Source organism: Bombina bombina, chromosome 8, assembly GCF_027579735.1.
Source record: "Bombina bombina isolate aBomBom1 chromosome 8, aBomBom1.pri, whole genome shotgun sequence".
Classification (NCBI taxonomy): Eukaryota; Metazoa; Chordata; class Amphibia; order Anura; family Bombinatoridae; genus Bombina; species Bombina bombina.
Genome location: NC_069506.1, coordinates 113,544,013 through 113,562,194, shown reverse-complemented (window position 1 = coordinate 113,562,194; position 18,182 = coordinate 113,544,013). Strand labels below are relative to the sequence as shown.

Here is an 18,182-nt window from a genome sequence, read left to right as displayed (position 1 = left end):
TGCAAGGTGGCGTCTAGGGTGAAAGAATTAGCCAATTTGAGAGCATTGATTCTGTCCATAATCTCCTCAAAAGGAGGAGAATCACTATCGACCGCCTTTATCAGCTCATCGAACCAGAAACATGCGGCTGTAGCGACAGGGACAATGCATGAAATTGGTTGTAGAAGGTAACCCTGCTGAACAAACATCTTTTTAAGCAAACCTTCTAATTTTTTATCCATAGGATCTTTGAAAGCACAACTATCCTCTATGGGAATAGTGGTGCGTTTGTTTAAAGTGGAAACCGCTCCCTCGACCTTGGGGTCTGTCTGCCATAAGTCCTTTCTGGGGTCGACCATAGGAAACAATTTTTTAAATATGGGGGGAGGGACGAAAGGAATACCGGGCCTTTCCCATTCTTTATTAACAATGTCCGCCACCCGCTTGGGTATAGGAAAAGCTTCTGGGAGCCCCGGCACCTCTAGGAACTTGTCCATTTTACATAGTTTCTCTGGGATGACCAACTTGTCACAATCATCCAGAGTGGATAATACCTCCTTAAGCAGAATGCGGAGATGTTCCAACTTAAATTTAAATGCAATCACATCAGGTTCAGCTTGTTGAGAAATGTTCCCTGAATCAGTAATTTCTCCCTCAGACAAAACCTCCCTGGCCCCATCAGACTGGGTTAGGGGCCCTTCAGAAATATTATTATCAGCGTCGTCATGCTCTTCAGTATCTAAAACAGAGCAGTCGCGCTTACGCTGATAAGTGTTCATTTTGGCTAAAATGTTTTTGACAGAATTATCCATTACAGCCGTTAATTGTTGCATAGTAAGGAGTATTGGCGCGCTAGATGTACTAGGGGCCTCCTGAGTGGGCAAGACTCGTGTAGACGAAGGAGGGAATGATGCAGTACCATGCTTACTTCCCTCACTTGAGGAATCATCTTGGGCATCATTGTCATTGTCACATAAATCACATTTATTTAAATGAATAGGAATTCTGGCTTCCCCACATTCAGAACACAGTCTATCTGGTAGTTCAGACATGTTAAACAGGCATAAACTTGATAACAAAGTACAAAAAACGTTTTAAAATAAAACCGTTACTGTCACTTTAAATTTTAAACTGAACACACTTTATTACTGCAATTGCGAAAAAACATGAAGGAATTGTTCAAAATTCACCAAATTTTCACCACAGTGTCTTAAAGCCTTAAAAGTATTGCACACCAAATTTGGAAGCTTTAACCCTTAAAATAACGGAACCGGAGCCGTTTTGAACTTTAACCCCTTTACAGTCCCTGGTATCTGCTTTGCTGAGACCCAACCAAGCCCCAAGGGGAATACGATACCAAATGACGCCTTCAGAAAGTCTTTTCTAAGTATCAGAGCTCCTCTCACATGCGACTGCATGCCATGCCTCTCAAAAACAAGTGCGCAACACCGGCGCGAAAATGAGGCTCTGCCTATGCTTTGGGAAAGCCCCTAAAGAATAAGGTGTCTAAAACAGTGCCTGCCGATATTATTATATCAAAATACCCAGATAAAATGATTCCTCAAGGCTAAATATGTGTTAATAATCAATCGATTTAGCCCAGAAAAAGTCTACAGTCTTAATAAGCCCTTTTTGAAGCCCTTATTTACGATCGTAATAAACATGGCTTACCGGATCCCATAGGGAAAATGACAGCTTCCAGCATTACATCGTCTTGTTAGAATGTGTCATACCTCAAGCAGCAAGAGACTGCTCACTGTTCCCCCAACTGAAGTTAATTGCTCTCAACAGTCCTGTGTGGAACAGCCATGGATTTTAGTGACGGTTGCTAAAATCATTTTCCTCATACAAACAGAAATCTTCATCTCTTTTCTGTTTCTGAGTAAATAGTACATACCAGCACTATTTCAAAATAACAAACTCTTGATTGAATAATAAAAACTACAGTTAAACACTAAAAAACTCTAAGCCATCTCCGTGGAGATGTTGCCTGTACAACGGCAAAGAGAATGACTGGGGTAGGCGGAGCCTGGGAGGGATCATGTGACCAGCTTTGCTGGGCTCTTTGCCATTTCCTGTTGGGGAAGAGAATATCCCACAAGTAAGGATGACGCCGTGGACCGGACACACCTATGTTGGAGAAATGGCATACTCTATCTAAATCATGAAAGAATAATCTTGAGTTTCATGTCCCTATAAAATATTTAAAAGTTATAGTTCCCCCTTTTTGGAGCAGATATATACACTATTAAAATAACAAAACCACGACTAATGAGAGCACACTATAATTTTAGTGCTTAAAGGGACAGTCTACACCAGAATTTTTTATTGTTTTAAAAGATAGATAATCCCTTTATTACCCATTCCCCAGTTTTGCATAACCAACACTGTTATATTAATATACTTTTAACCTCTGTGATTATCTTGTATCTAAGCCTCTGCAAACTGCTCCTTTATTTCAGTTCTTTTGACAGACTTGCATTTTAGCCAATCAGTGCCTGCTCCCAGATAACTTCACGTGCACGAGCACAGTGTTATCTATATGAAACGCGTGAACTAACACCCTCTAGTGGTGAAAAACTGTTAAAATGCATTCTGAAAAGATGTGGCCTTCAAGGTCTTAGAAATTAGCATATGAACCTCCTAGGTTAAGCTTTCAACTAAGAATACCAAGAGAACAAAGCAAAATTGGTGATAAAAGTAAATTGGAACATTGTTTAAAATGACATGCTCTATCTGAATCATAAAAGTTTATTTTGGCCTAGACTGTCCCTTTAATAGGCTGTTTTCATAAGCTATTTTGTTAATTTCATGGTGTATACAGTATATTTGTACCAAAAAAGGGGGGAAACAATAATTTCTTAATATTTTAAACAAAAATCTTTTTTTGTGCCGTGTATGGATCTGATTGCACGAAAAAAAGGGACAATAACAAACAATATCTAAAAAAAACAAAGCAATACGTTTCCAGAAACGTGTGACATTTATACGGCAATATTGATCAATAAATGTAGTCAATTCGGCGTTTGTGTGTTTTTGGAGCAGCAGATTTTATGGAATTTTTTTTTTTACAAATATTTGCGACTTTGTGCACATGTGTTGCATTGTGTCATATTGGCAACCTGTGTTGAATTAGTTGCCCCTTTTGGGCACATATATTAATACCAATAACACCAATAATACATTTTCCTTTATATATGTATTTGTTCTGTTTAACAGTATGTCCAAAGTCTGTTCACTGACCCTGTGAGCAAAACACAATTCTAAAGTGGCTTCCTTTCTTGATAACCCATAGTTCCTTTAAAATGTTAAAGGGACACTGAACCCAAATTTTTTCTTTCGTGATTCAGATGGAGCATGAAATTTTAAGCAACTTTCTAATTTACTCCTATTATCAAATGTTCTTTATTCTCTTGGTATCTTTATTTGAAATGCAAGAATGTAAGTTTAGATGCCGGACCATTTTTGGTGAACAACCTAGGTTGTCCTTGCTGATTGGTGGATAAATTCATCCACCAATCAAAAACTGCTGTCCAGAGTTCTGAACCAAGAAAAAAGCTTAGATGCCTTCTTTATCATATAAAGATAGCAAGAGAACGAAGAAACATTGATAATAGGAGTAAATTAGAAAGTTGCTTAAAGTTGCATGCTCTATCTGAATCACAAAATAAAAAAAATTGGGTTCAGTGTCCCTTTAAACAAAAAGATTTCCTCTGCACGTAGTTATTGAGCTGTAGCATTTAGATTTTGAGGACTCGTAAAAAGAAACAGATTTTGTTTCGGAACAGCAAACAACTCACTTGTTTTCTTGCTAAATAAGCACGTAGACTGTCACATGACTTTTGCAGAAAAAGTCCTCTACTGAGCATGGGCAATAAACTGATAAAAAGCTAGAGCAGATGTCTCCTAGTAACGTTTAACAGGAAGGCTTTCCCTATGGAGACCACAGCCCCCTTGAGAGGAAGTAGTGGACCCTTCACAAATTAAGTTAAAAGAAAGAAAAGGTAATATCCTTTCAAAATGATGAATAATAAACATTACAATGATTTCATAGCACTCCACTCCTTAGTGCTTTTTTTACTACAGCAATTAAATAGACTGTTTTAAATCCCTTTAAACTGCTGTGCACAACTACAACAGAATGTCAAACTGCTAGATACTCCTAAGAGACAGGAAAGTATTTTTTTCCCCCAGCAGGATGGATTGTGCTACAAAAGAAATTTTACCCATTACTAAATAACTTGGGACATTAAAAAAGGCTCAAAAATCAAAGTTGTGCTTTTCTCTCTAATAATTACATGTACTGATTTAGCTTAAATCAAGCCTTTGTACATTCTTTCATTTAAATGACATTAGCTACTGACAGTGATTCATTAAACATACATTTAGCACGTGAGCTCCATTCATTAGTTTCTTCCTTATATGATATATGACACACATTGTCCAATAAACATCACTCATGCAACAAGTTTAGGTATTTTTGGAAAAAAACACAAATATAATATTATAAAGCTGGTCTGTCTGAGGAAGCAGAGGTAGAAGATTATATATATATCATAACAATATTAATGTCTTGAAAAAGGCTTATAGATAAGCCGAAATGTTGAATTTGAAAGAATTTTGGAAATAAAGCAAGATTTGTAATAAGACCTGTGAGTGCCCTTCAATGATTGTCTTGAATATAAAATAATAAAGCACCTGGGCAATTTGAGAAAGGATAAGTATTGAGCGATGGGCAAAAACATTTTTTGTATGTATGTATATATATATATATATATATACAGGTAGCCCTCAGTTTACGCTGGGGTTAGGTTCCAGAAGGAATGGTTGTAAATTGAAACCGTTGTAAATTGAAACCCAGTTTATAATGTAAGTCAATGGGAAGTGAGGGAGATAGGTTCCAGGCCCCTCTCAAAATTGTCATAAGTAACACCTAATACATTATTTTTTAAAGCTTTGAAATGAAGACTGTAAATGCTAAACAGCATTATAAACCTAATAAAATAATCACACAACACAGAATATATAATTAAACTAAGTTAAATTAACAAAAACATTTGCTAAACAGCATTATAAACTTAATACAATAATCACACAACACAGACTTTACTTGCATTTTTCTGCAAACAGTTCTTTGTATGCATTCCAATCTGGACTGATTTATAGACAGGAACATCTTGTTCATTTGAAAGTTGCTCGATAGCTCAGGTCTGGTTAAACTGATTAATTTCAGCTTGCTTGGCTTGCATATCTTTTCTGCAACACAAGTGGACAGCTCCACCTACTGGCTATTTTAATTAATGCACTGCTTCTCAATACTTTTCAATAGCAGTCACATGACTGAAAAAAAAGGTTGTTATTCTGAAACGGTTGTAAACCGAGGGCCACCTGTATATATATATATATATATATATATATATATATATATATATATATATATATATATATACATATACATACACACACATACACACAAATATATATATGTATATATATACACACATATATAGATATATATAGCAGGGCTCAAAATTTCCACTCTTTACTAGCCATTGGCGAGTGGAAATTTAATGGTGGCAAGTAAAAGTTAGTGAGTGAAAAAATGTACATTCCTATTGCAGCATTGACAAACACACTGTGAGCTATGTGCTAAACATATTATCTCAATGGATATTATATATCCTAGAAAGGGCAAGGATATGTTATTCCTCTAGGGCTGTAGGAACACCATTAGTGCTTAAACTGTTACTTCTGAGAGGGTAAATGGAGAGAGAGAGAGAGAGAGAGAGAGAGAGAGAGAGAGAGAGAGAGAGAGAGAGAGAGAGAGAAAGAGAGAGAGAGAAGGAAGAAAGAGAGAGAGATTGGAGAGGAAAAGTAAAAGTAGAGAAGATAGCTTTAAAGGGCCACTAAACCCAAACATTTTCTTTCATGATTCAGGTAGAGAATACAAATGTAAACAACATTACAATTTACTTCTATTATTTATTTTGCTTCATTTTTTAAATATCCTTAGTTGAAGAAAAAGCAATGCACATGGATGAGCCAATCACACAACGCTTCTAAGTGCAGCAACCAATCAGCAGCTACTGAGCCTATCTAGATATGCTTTTCAGCAAAGAATATCAAGAGAATAAAACAAATTAGATAATATAATTAAATTAGAAAGTTGTTTAATATTGCATGCTCTTTCTAAATCATGAAAGAAAAACTGTGGGTTTCATGTCCCTTTAAGAGCGAGTGGAGAGAAAAAAAAATAGAAAGAGTAAAAAGATATGAGAGAGGGGAAATAAAGAGTGTAAAGCAGTGGCGTCACTAGGGGGGGGGGGGGGCCGCACCCGGGTGACACCCAAAAAAATTTAAAAAAATTAAAAAAAATTTTTTTTTAAATTTTATTGAAATTCAAAGAAATACAATGTTGAGATGCATAGATTATTTTATTAGAGGCTGGCATTTGTGAACATTAGTGGGACTGAGGAAGTTGTAGACACACAATTTTTTTGCCCCTTGAGCCAGTGCTGCAATTTCAACAAATAGTTTTCCCGGCTGCTTTTGCTTGTTTGTACTTTGCTCCTCCCCTGCCCAATTTCACTATGAATGTTGTGGGTGTGCCGTGCGGCTTGCAAAGTTGCGCTGCTAGCCTAAACCTGCCTGCCTATCTGTGCTCACTGCTCAGTGACATGCGGCCAAGGGCTGTGCACTGACAGACTTGGAACAGAGTCAGAGAGCAGAATTTTCATAGTTTGCGCGCCTAAACCTTTTCTTCAGTGATTTATTTTAGAGTGCTCTGTTTATCTTTCATTTGATGCTCTGCTGAGCCAGGGAGCAGCTCTAGGCATGAGCTTCATAATTAATGCAGTGCAGTTTACATATTTTGTATGTGTGTGTCTGAGTTTTTGTGTGTCTGAGTTTTTGTGTGTCTCAGTGTTTTTGTGTGTGTGTCTGAGTGTGTTTCTGAGTGTTTGTGTGTGCATCTGAGTATGTTTTTAAGTGTGTCTGAGTGTTTACCTGTGTTTTTGTGTGTGTCTGCTTTCTGGGGGGGGGGGGGTGACACCATGACTTACCGCACCGGGTGACACCAACCCTAGTGACGCCACTGGTGTAAAGAGAAGATATGGTCTGAGAGACAAGGGAGAGGTTAAAAAGAGAGGAGGGAGATAAGAAAGATAGTTACGAGAGAGAAGAGAGAGATGATAATTATTAAAAGAAAATCTCCAGGTCTGCTATGACATTCCATGACTGTCAGCACTCTCTTTCTCCACTCTCTCACTTCAACAACTTTATATTTCTATCCAGCTGTTGTCTTACCCAGAACCACCAACTTGATGTTACTAACTGCTATGCACTTATTTTTGTTAATCGATTACTGTATATAGCATTATTTAATTTGTTAAGGTATAAAATAAAAAAAAATATAATAAATGACTGCACAATAATGTGTTTCACAATGGCTAAACATACTGTATGCAAAGATGTAGTGGAGTAGTGGGGGCAGGTAGTGGGTAGGATCAGAAGTGGAGAGTAACATTTTGGCCTGGCTAGTAGCTTACAACCTAAAATTTTGAGCCCTGTATATATATATATATATATATATATATATATATATATATATATATATATATATATATATATATATATATAGAGAGAGAGAGAGAGAGAGAGAGAGAGAGACAGGCAGGAAATTGCACTCCCAATAACCAAAAGTCCTTATGCCCTGGGTGCAGCAAACAGAGTAGATAGAAATGCAAGACAAGCGCACTCCAAGGGACTTTTCACAATCACTTTAATCAGTGTTAACGTTTTCGGACATAATATAGTCCGTCTTCAGACAAAAAAGTGTTATATATATACATACACACACACACACACACACACACATACATACACATACATACACACACATACATACACACACACACACACACACGCATACATACACACACACACACACACACATGCATACATACATACACACACACACGCATACATACATACACACACATACGCATACATACATACACACACGCATACATACATACACACACACGCATACATACATACACACACACACGCATACATACATACACACACATACGCATACATACATACACACACATACATACACACACATACATACATACACACACACACATACATACATACACACACACACACATGCATACATACATACACACACACACACACATGCATACATACATACACACACACACATACATGCATACTTACATACACACACATACATACATGCATACATACACACACACATGCATACATACATACATACATACACACACACACATACATGCATACATACATACATACACACATACATACACACACACATGCATACATACATACACACACATACATGCATACATACACACATACATGCATACATACACACATACATACACACACACATACATACATACACACACACACATGCATACATACACACATACACACACACACACATACATGCATACATACATACACACACACATACATGCATACATACACACACACACACATGCATACATACATACACACACACATGCATACATACACACACACACATGCATACATACATACACACACACACATACATACATACACACACACACATACATACACACACACACATACATACATACACACACACACATACATACATACACACACACACATACATACATACACACACACACACACATACATGCATACATACATACACATACATACACACACACACACACATACATGCATACATACACACACACACACACACATACATACATACACACACACACACACATACATGCATACATACATACACACACACACACACACATACATGCATACATACATACACACACACACTAGTCCTAACCTTTGTTTTCTTCTAATAAAAGAAGCAGAAAAGCATTGTGGGAGAAGACAGTTTGGTTTGAAAACATTAGTATAGTCAGAAGGAATCCATGAAAAATAATAACTTATTGGTTTCTCTTATTTTTTGTTCAATGACCTGAAATAAAATCAGCAGGACGAGTCAAATAGATGTTAGCCGTGGAAAGTTGTAGAATGCTTGGATAATATGTGCATTTGATGTTTTAACAGTATGAGGCTGAGGCCTACCACAGGGTAATGGGTGAAACAGTACAACACAAGGGCAGAATGTACAAGCACGAGTTAGTCAATAATAGCCAGATACTGAGATAATGTTTAAGGGAACGAGAGCCCTACCGTGGCACACTATACAGGTGACACGTTACTAAACCCACTTAACCTGTGCTGTTTGTAAGGTCAGTGATCACTGTATGTCTGTAGGATCTAGTCATGAGGGCACATTACTAGTAAATGTTATATATAAAGAAAAATGGCAAATATTTACAATAAACATGAGGGCAATAATACGTCAACTTCACTCCAGAGATACTGCTTATCATCAGGGTAAGAAACATTGCAAGTCAACCAGCACCTTTCTTCAATGACCCTGCTGCGCTTAAAGGGACATGAAACCCACATTTTTTTCTTTCATGATTTAGAAAGAGAATGCAATTTTAAACATCTTTCTAATTTACTTCTATTATCTAATTTGTTTTATTCTCTTGATATTCGTTGCTGAAAAGCATATCTAGATATGCTCAGTAGCTGCTGATTGGTTGCTGCACATAGAAGCCTCATGTGATTGGCTCACCCTGTGCATTGCTTTTTCTTCAAATAAGGATATCTAAAAAATGAAGCAAAATAAATAATAGAAGTAAATTGTAATGTTGTTTAAATTTGTATGTTCTATCTTAATCATGAAAGAAAGATTTTGGGTTTAGTGGCCCTTTAAGTTACATATGGTTAATGTATAAGTTGTCACTACAGTGTGTGACCTCCCTCTATCTTCTACTCTGCCCTGAGCATTCAAAGGAACTTCTCTACAGACTTTGTTAGAGGGACTCTGAAATTGCTCATATAAACCGGTTTGATATTTTGTTAAGTTTATTTATTGTTTTATATGTTGTATTGATATTCCATATCTCCTACAACGCCACATAGTTTGCACAAAGTCCATACTCTCAATTCTATATTATATATTCCTACAGCCCCCATCACTTAGGCTGAGATTGCAAATTTAAACACATTTGATGCCTTAGCTATATGACTGACTAGTTTTGCTGTTATCTGGTAAGATTTCTGAAGAATGCATTTTATGAACGATGCTTTGACACTAAGAGGCCTATGTATCAAAGGTCTTGCGGACCGGATCCAACAGTGCAGATCAGGTCCGCAACACCTCGCTGAATGCGGAGAGCAATATGCTCTGCGTATTCAGCATTGCACCAGCAGCTCACAAGAGCTGCTGATGCAACGCTGCCCCCTGCAGACTCAGCAGGGAGGTGTCAATCAACCCGATCATACTCAATCGGGTTGAATTGTGGCGATTCCTGTCCTCCTGCTCAGAGCAGGCGGACAGGTTATGGAGCATCGGTCTTTAGACAGCTGCTTTATAACTGCTTTTTCTGGCGAGTCTGAAGACTCGCCAGAAACACGGGCCCACAAGCTCCATACGGAGCTTGATAAATGGGCCTCTGAGTCTTGAAAGATGTTACATACCGAATAATAGATCTCCCAGTATCACTATAACTATATAGATGTTGATTTTGATATATTCATACGGAGGCTCATTCTAGATATCTTATATTACTTTTTAGCTGGTTTTATTTTGACCCTCTGCTAGAGTTAGTTTATTTTATTAATCTGGTAATTACTGGGTCTTTATCCTGCCACAATTTTTTTTGATCCAATCAGCCAATCGGATTGATCTTGCATTCTATTGGCTGTTCCGATCAGCCAATAGAATGCAAGGTCAATCCGATTGGCTGATTGGATCAGCCAATCGGATTGAACTTCAATCTGATTGGCTGATTGAATCAGCCAATCAGAATTTTCCTACCTTAATTCCGATTGACTGATAGAATCCTATCAGCCAATCGGAATTCGAGGGACACCATCTTGGATGACGTCATGTAAAGGAACCGTCATTCGTTGGGAAGTCGTCGGCCAGGATGGATGTTCCGCGTCGGAGGTCTTCAGGATGCTGCCGCTCCGCTCCGGATGGATGAAGATAGAAGATTCCGCTTGGATGAAGACTTCAATTGGATGGAAGACCTCTTCTGCCCCGCTTGGATGAAGACTTCAACCGGATGGAGGACGTCTTCTGCCCCGCTTGGATGAAGAATTTGGCTCGGCTGAGTGAAGACGACTCAAGGTAGGGAGATCTTCAGGGGGTGAGTGTTAGGTTTTTTAAGGGGGGGTTTGGGTGGGTTTTAGAGTAGAGGTATGTGGGTGGGGGGTTGTAATGTGGGGGGGGTATTGTATTTTTATTTACAGGTAAAAGAGACGATTTCTTTGGGGCAATGCCCCGCAAAAAGCCTTTTTAAGGGCTGGTAAAAGAGCTGATTACTTTGTAATTTAGGATAGGGTAGGGCATTTTATTATTTTGGGGGGCTTTTTTATTTTATTAGGGGGCTTAGATTAGGTGTAATTAGTTTAAACTTCTTGTAATTTTATTTTATTTTCTGTAATTTAGTGTTTGTTTTTTTGGTGTTATAGTTTAGTTTATTTAATTGTATTTTAGTTTAGATAATTGTAGGTAATTTATTTAATTAGTTTATTGATAGTGTAGTGTTAGGTGTATTTGTAACTTAGGTTAGGATTTATTTTATAGGTAATTTTGTAATTATTTTAACTAGGTAGCTATTAAATAGTTATTAACTATTTAATAGCTATTGTACCTAGTTAAAATAAATACAAAGTTGCATGTAAAATAAATATGAATCCTAAAATAGCTACAATGTAACTATTAGTTATATTGTAGCTATATTAGGGTTTATTTTATAGGTAAGTATTTAGTTTTAAATAGGAATAATTTATTTAATGATAGTAAATTTATTTAGTTTTATTTTAATTATATTTAACTTAGGGGGGTGTTAGGGTTAGACTTAGGTTTAGGGGTTAATAACTATTATAGTAGCGGCGACGTTGGGGGCTTGAGATTAGGGGTTAATAATTGTAGGTAGGTGGCGGCGATGTTAGGGAGGGTAGATTAGGGGTTAATAAAATGTATTATAGTGTTTGCGAGGCGGGAGTGCGGCAGTTTAGAGTGTTAATACATTTATTATAGTGGCGGCGATGTCCCGTCGGCAGATTAGGGGTTAATAAGTGAAGGTAGGTGGCGGCGACGTTGGGGGGGGGCAGATTAGGGGGTAATAAATATAATATAGATGTCGGCGATGTTACGGGCAGCAGACTAGGGGTTCATAGCTATAATGTAGGTGGCGGCGATGTCCGGTCGGAAGATTAGGGGTTAAAAAAAATTATTATAAGGTTTGCGATGTGGGGGGCCTCTGTTTAGGGGTTCATAGGTAGTTTATGGGTGTTAGTGTACTTTATAGCACAGTAGTTAAGAGCTTTATGTTCCGGCGTTAGTCCATAAAACTCTTAACTACTGACTTTTTGCGGTTGGAGTCTTGTCGGTAGAGGCTCTACCGCTCACTTCTTCCAAGACTCGTAATACCAGCGTTAGGCAAATCCCATAGAAAAGATAGGATACGCAATTGACGTAAGGGGATTTGCGGTAGCCTCGAGTCGCGGAAAGAAAGTGAGAGGTAGACCCTTTCCTGCCTGACTCTAAATACCAGCGGGCATTAAAAAGCAGCGTTAGGACCCCTTAACGCAGAACTCTAAATCTAGGCGTATGTTTCTATTCTTCCATGGACCCGCCAGTAATACCACCTGGATATTACCAGTGGACTTTACCTTTCTATATATAAAGGCTTACAAGCTCACAATACCTATGGGATTGATCATTGTTTGCATTATTATTATTGGTTTGTGTCAATTGTGTCTCTTTCATTTCTGTATTTAAATTTTGCCTCAATAAAAGTATTAAAATATAAAATAAATACATTTTGATGCACAAGTTATATGCTCTAGTTTGTTACGACATGTCATTTTGGGTTACTGGCTGTAGCTTACTATTGGCTGATCACAATCTATTGTTTAATAATAATTATAGGCATTTTAAAAGCTGCAGAGGAGCCCTTTTTGATGTCCATGCAATCACAATCGGGTGTAAGATTACATATGCGGTGTCGCTCGCAAAAGCCAGCAACACCGGTTTTTACATGGTTTTGGTAGCACATATACTGCGCCACATATAAATACGGCACGTATATTTCACCCGTCGCTCTCAATTTTTACTCCCATAAGCTAACATAGAAACGCGTTGCAAATCAGTATCACATATTCAGCGCAAGGACTGGAGACATTTTACTCCATTTTCACCTCGCCACACATAGGCAGGCGCAGCAAGCCTTATGCTAAAAATGTAAGCACTGTAACTCCCCTAACTGCCTGAAAATATTAACTAACACCTAACGAATGCGCAATATCTATCTACCTGTCAACCGCCAACCCCCACCGCAATAATTAATAAAGTATATTAACCCCAATCCGCCATTAACCCACATCGCAATAAACCTAATAAATGTATTAACCCCCAATCTGACATTAACCCACATCGCAGAAAACTTAATAAAACTATTAACCCCTAATACGCCATTAACCCACAACGCAATAAACCTAATAAAACTATTAACCCTTAATCTGCCATTAACTCACAACGCAATAAACCTAATAAAACTATTAACCCCTAATCCGCCAAACTCACACAACGCAATAATCCTAATAAATCTATTAACCCCCTAACCTGCCAAACCCCCAAAACGCAAATAACTATTTTACTTACTAAGATCCCTAACCTAACACCCCCTAAATTAACCCCAATTACCTAAATTAAAAAATACTAAGTTACAATTAAAATAAAAAAGCTAACATTACTTAAAAAAAAAAAAAAAAAATAAGATTAAATTAATCTAACATTACAAAAAATAAAAAAAGTCTAACATTACATAAAATAAACCAAATGATCAAAAATAAAAAAAATAAACTTAATCCCTATTAAAATAAAATAGCCTCTCCAAAATAAAAAACACCCCCTAATCTAGTACTAAACTACCAATAGCCCTTAAAAGGGCCTTTTGTAGGGCATTGCCCTAAGTTACACAGCTCTTTTACCTTAAAAAATACTAAGTCCCCCCTCTAACAGTAAAACCCCCACCCAACAAACCCCCCACCCAACAAACCCCCAAAAAAAAAAAACCTAACACTAAAAAAATCCTAAACTACCCATTGCCCCTAAAGGGGCATTTGTATGGGCATTGCCCTTAAAAGGGCATGCAGCTCTTTTACTGCCCTTAAAAGGGCATTCAGCTCTTTTAAGAGTGCCCAATAAATCCCTAATATTAAAAAAAAAAAAAAAACACCAAAAAATAAAAAAAAAGCCTAAATCTAACCCCCAAATAGGTGCTCACTGTTCCTGAAGTCGGGCGAAGGAGGTCTTGTTCCAGGCGGTGAAGTCTTCTGGAGATTAGTGCGGAGCAGGACCGGGACCGTGGAGCATCCTCTTCGTACGATCGCCGCCTTACACAGAATAGTGAATTCAAGGTATGCGTTTAAATATGGTGTCCCTTGCATTCCTATTGTCTGATTTGAACAGCACATATTTACGCACATTTCTGGACATCGTTAGTTTATCCAACTTACTGCACTTAATGAACTGCCGGTGCCGTATTTGTGATTCCCCGATGTGCAAGGTGAAATTACGGGAGACGCAGGTTTCAGCAGTTACGCTGAAGCCTGCGCCACATATGTAATCTCGACCCAGCAGTCAATTGTTTATTGGTATAACTTTGCACATTAATGTTAAGTAAAAAAAGGCTGTACACTTCACATGTGCCAGTCCCGTTTTACTGATCACAATCCAAATTCTCAATACTTAAAGGGACACTAAACCCCCCCAAAAAAATTCAAGATTCAGATAGAGAATACAAATTTAAACAACATTCCAATTTACTTCTATAATTTATTTGCTTAATTTTTTTTAGATATCCTTTGTTGAAGAAATAGCAATGCACATGGGTGAGCCACACACGAGGCTGAAACAAATCGGCAGCTACGTAGCCTATCTAGATATGCTTTTCAGCAAAGAATATCAAGAGAATAAACACAAAATAGATAATAGATGTCAATTAGAAAGTTGTTTAAAATTGCGTGCTCTTTCTAAATTGTGAAAGCAAAAAATTGGGTTTTATGTCCCTTTAAAGTGAATGTAGAGTTTAACCCCTTAATGACAGAGGACGTGCAGGGTACGTCCTCAGAAAAAAGGCAGTTAACGCCTGAGAACGTACCCTGCACGTCCTCGGTGTGGAAAGCAGCTGGAAGCGATCCTGCTCGCTTCCAGCTGCTTTCCGGTTATTGCAGTGATGCCTCGATATGGAGGCATCCTGCAATAACCTTCTACGGCCATCCGATGCAGAGAGAGCCACTCTGTGGCCCTCTCTGCACCGGACATCGATGGCCGGTATCGGTGGGAGCCGGTGTGGGAGGTGGGTGGCGGCCATCGATGGCCCTGGTCATGTGGAGGGGGGCGGGATCGTGGGCGGGGGAGTCCGCGGGCGCGTGCACGGGGAGGGAGCGGGTGGGAACCGCTACACTACAGAAAAATGTGTCCCAAAACAAAATAAAAGTGGGACCTAGAATGTAAAAAAAAAAACTTTAGGTGTCATTTATGTGGTGGGGGTTGGTCCGTGGGGGGGTGGGGGGGGAAGCTACACTACAGAAAAAGATAAAAAAAAAATAACATTTGTTTGTGTGCAAACTGGGTACTGGCAGACAGCTGCCAGTACCCAAGATGGCCCCCAATAAGGCAGAGGGGGAGGCTTAGAGAGCTGTTTTGGGGGGGCTAAGGGGGGATCCTAAACACAGCATATGTAAATATGCTTTTTTTTCTTTTTAAAAAAAAAAAAAAAAAAAAAACTTATTTTAGTACTGGCAGACTTTCTGCCAGTACTTAAGATGGCGGGGACAATTGTGGGGTGGGGGAGGGAAGGGAGCTGTTTGGGAGGGATCAGGGGGTGGGATGTGTCAGGTGGGAGGCTGATATCTACACTAAAGCTAAAATTAACCCTGCAAGCTCCCTACAAACTACCTAATTAACCCCTTCACTGCTAGCCATAATACACGTGTGATGCGCAGCAGCATTTAGCGACTTTCTAATTACCAAAAAGCAACGCCAAAGTCATATGTCTGCTATTTCTGAACAAAGGACATCCCAGAGAAGCATTTACAACCATTTGTGCCATAATTGCACAAGCTGTTTGTAAATAATTTCAGTGAGAAACCTAAAATTGTGAAAAAATTAACGTTTTTTTTTAATTTGATTGCATTTGGCGGTGAAATGGTGGCATGAAATATACCAAAATGGGCCTAGATCAATACTTGGGTTGTCTACTACACTACACTAAAGCTAAAATTAACCCTAGAAGCTCCCTACATGCTCCCTAATTAACCCCTTCACTGCTGGGCATAATACACGTATTGTGCGCAGTGGCATTTAGCAGCCTTCTAATTACCAAAAAGCAAAGCCAAAGCCATATATGTCTGCTATTTCTGAACAAAGGGGATCCCAGAGAAGCATTTACAACCATTTATGCTATAATTGCATAAGTTGTTTGTAAATAATTTCAGTGAGAAACCTAAAGTTTGTGAAAAAATTTGTGAAAAAGTGAAAAAAAAATTTATTTGATCGCATTTGGCGGTGAAATGGTGGCATGAAATATACCAAAATGGGCCTAGATCAATACTTTGGGTTGTCTTCTAAAAAAAAATATATACATGTCAATGGATATTCAGGGATTCCTGAAAGATATTAGTGTTCCAATGTAACTAGCGCTAATTTTGAAAAAAAGTGGTTTTGAAATAGCAAAGTGCTACTTGTATTTATGGCCCTATAACTTGCAAAAAAAGCAAAGAACATGTAAACATTGGGTATTTCTAACTCAGGACAAAATTTAGAAACTATTTAGCATGGGTGTTTTTTGGTGGTTGTAGATGTGTAACAGATTTTGGGGGTCAAAGTTAGAAAAAGTGTGTTTTTTTCCATTTTTTCCTCATATTTTATAATGTTTTTTATAGTAAATTATAAGATATGATGAAAATAATGGTATCTTTAGAAAGTCCATTTAATGGTGAGAAAAACGGTATATAATATGTGTGGCTACAGTAAATGAGTAAGAGGACAATTACAGCTAAACACAAACACCGTAAAAATGTAAAAATAGCCTTGGTCCCAAACGGACAGAAAATGGAAAAGTGCTGCGGTCATTAAGGGGTTAATGAATATGTGTTCGATTTTAAAAAATACTCTTAAAAAGAGGGGCACTTTCATTCATTAAACTTTATATTGAAGCCTCTTTTTTTAAAATACTTACCTTTTTCTTTATTAAAGCTCCTCTGTAGTTAGCAGATCGATAACGAATCTGGTTTTCCCCAATCATTGCGTGGCCTCACAAGCTGGACGCCTTGTGGGGAACGCAATGATTGGAGGAAGCCGGATTCGTCACTGATCTGCTAACTGCTGCAGGCGGAGGATTGCCGGTCGGTTTTCATAAATAAAAAGGTATTACAAAAAAGTGCCCCAGTTTTTAAGAGTATTTTTTAAAAACGGGGACTTATTTATTAAACTTTACATTCACTTTAACCACACATTTACAAGTCCATTTTTCTATTAGTGAATTCCATATATAAAATAACTTGATAAAACCTCACAAGATTATTATACTTCTTACTGAGTGAACAAAACCTTTTTATCATATAGGTTTAACTTAGAGGTCTATTCCAAAAAAATAAATAAAATAATGTAATTTTGGGCTATCAGTTCCGCAAAAACATTTACACCTCTTGGGGTCAGATTAGGACATGTCATTCGAGGTGAAGGAAATTGTAAAAACATAATGAGTCATTTTTTCTGCTGCCTGGCGTTATATTGTACCCACACAGTAAAGGGTGACATTGACATGTTGTCACCTATAGAATCACCCCCAGCAAACTAGACACATCAACTGGTTTTTGTTTTTTTTGGCCATCAAAATGCTTGTTTATTACACTTTGTATAGAGACTAAACTTTTCATTTTCACTAATTGTAATATACTATTTAGGTTAGTTTGTAATAGACAAGTACACAGGGTCTGCAAAATTAAGGGGTACAATTTGTCAATCAATTGCCCAGCAC

General features: G+C 37.8%; 1 protein-coding gene across 1 annotated transcript in view; it reads right to left on the bottom strand.

The window, feature by feature from the left end:
• Nucleotides 1–17,447, bottom strand: part of ACAP3 (ArfGAP with coiled-coil, ankyrin repeat and PH domains 3) — a 302,744-nt gene extending 285,297 nt beyond the window's left edge. The window contains 1 exon segment of the mRNA XM_053690978.1: nt 17,382–17,447. Coding sequence (XP_053546953.1) covers nt 17,382–17,447 — 66 coding nt within the window.
• Nucleotides 17,448–18,182: the final 735 nt, after the last annotated feature.